At 57.8% G+C, this 564-nt stretch overlaps 1 protein-coding gene across 1 annotated transcript in view; it reads right to left on the reverse strand.

Annotated features, from left to right (window-relative positions):
• The window catches only part of WBP2NL (WBP2 N-terminal like), a 21,058-nt gene continuing 20,494 nt past the window's right edge, over positions 1–564 (reverse strand). The window contains 2 exon segments of the mRNA XM_027772731.1: positions 1–552; positions 555–564. The exon segment at positions 555–564 is cut by the window's right edge and continues 110 nt beyond it. Of these exon segments, the coding sequence (XP_027628532.1) occupies positions 239–552; positions 555–564 (324 nt within the window). The 3' untranslated portion in view covers positions 1–238.

A 564-nucleotide genomic window follows, 5' to 3' on the forward strand; every position in this document is an offset into this window, starting at 1 on the left:
CCAACGTCAACCAAATTACTGGGGAATCAGCCCTACAATGCTGCTCCTCCTTTAGCCCAGGTGCTCAAGAGTTACCCCTCCTTCGAAAACCTAAGAACAGAATCTTCACCTTCCCCCTAAGCTTGCTGTTCCAAGGGGTGGGACAGTTACCTGGGACCAGCCTGTGATCACATACCTAAGTCTGCATTATCGTGGCTTCAATTTTAGGGTGCTACTTTGCTTGGTGAGGCTTCAAGGCTTACATCTTAGAACGTGGAGACTGAGCCCGAGAGGATGAGGCAGAGGGAAGAGAATCCTATTTCGGAGTCTGGGCTGCCGCAACTTCGCGAGACCCAGCTCCAGATCCACCAGGCGGGGCTTCATATTCTGCAGGAGAGGCTCCGGGCATGGTGGGTGGGGCTTCGTGTTCTGGAGGTGGGGCTTCGCGCCTGGGAGGCGTGGCCTCATACCCAGGAGGCGGGACTTCATAACCAGCAGGCGAAGCTCCGTATTCAATGGGAGGGGCTCCACGTCCAGGAGGCGGGGCTCCATAGCCAGCAGGCGGGGCTCCGGACCCCGCACGCC

Source organism: Tupaia chinensis, unplaced genomic scaffold (assembly GCF_000334495.1).
Source record: "Tupaia chinensis unplaced genomic scaffold, TupChi_1.0 Scaffold000294_5, whole genome shotgun sequence".
Lineage (NCBI taxonomy): Eukaryota > Metazoa > Chordata > Mammalia > Scandentia > Tupaiidae > Tupaia > Tupaia belangeri.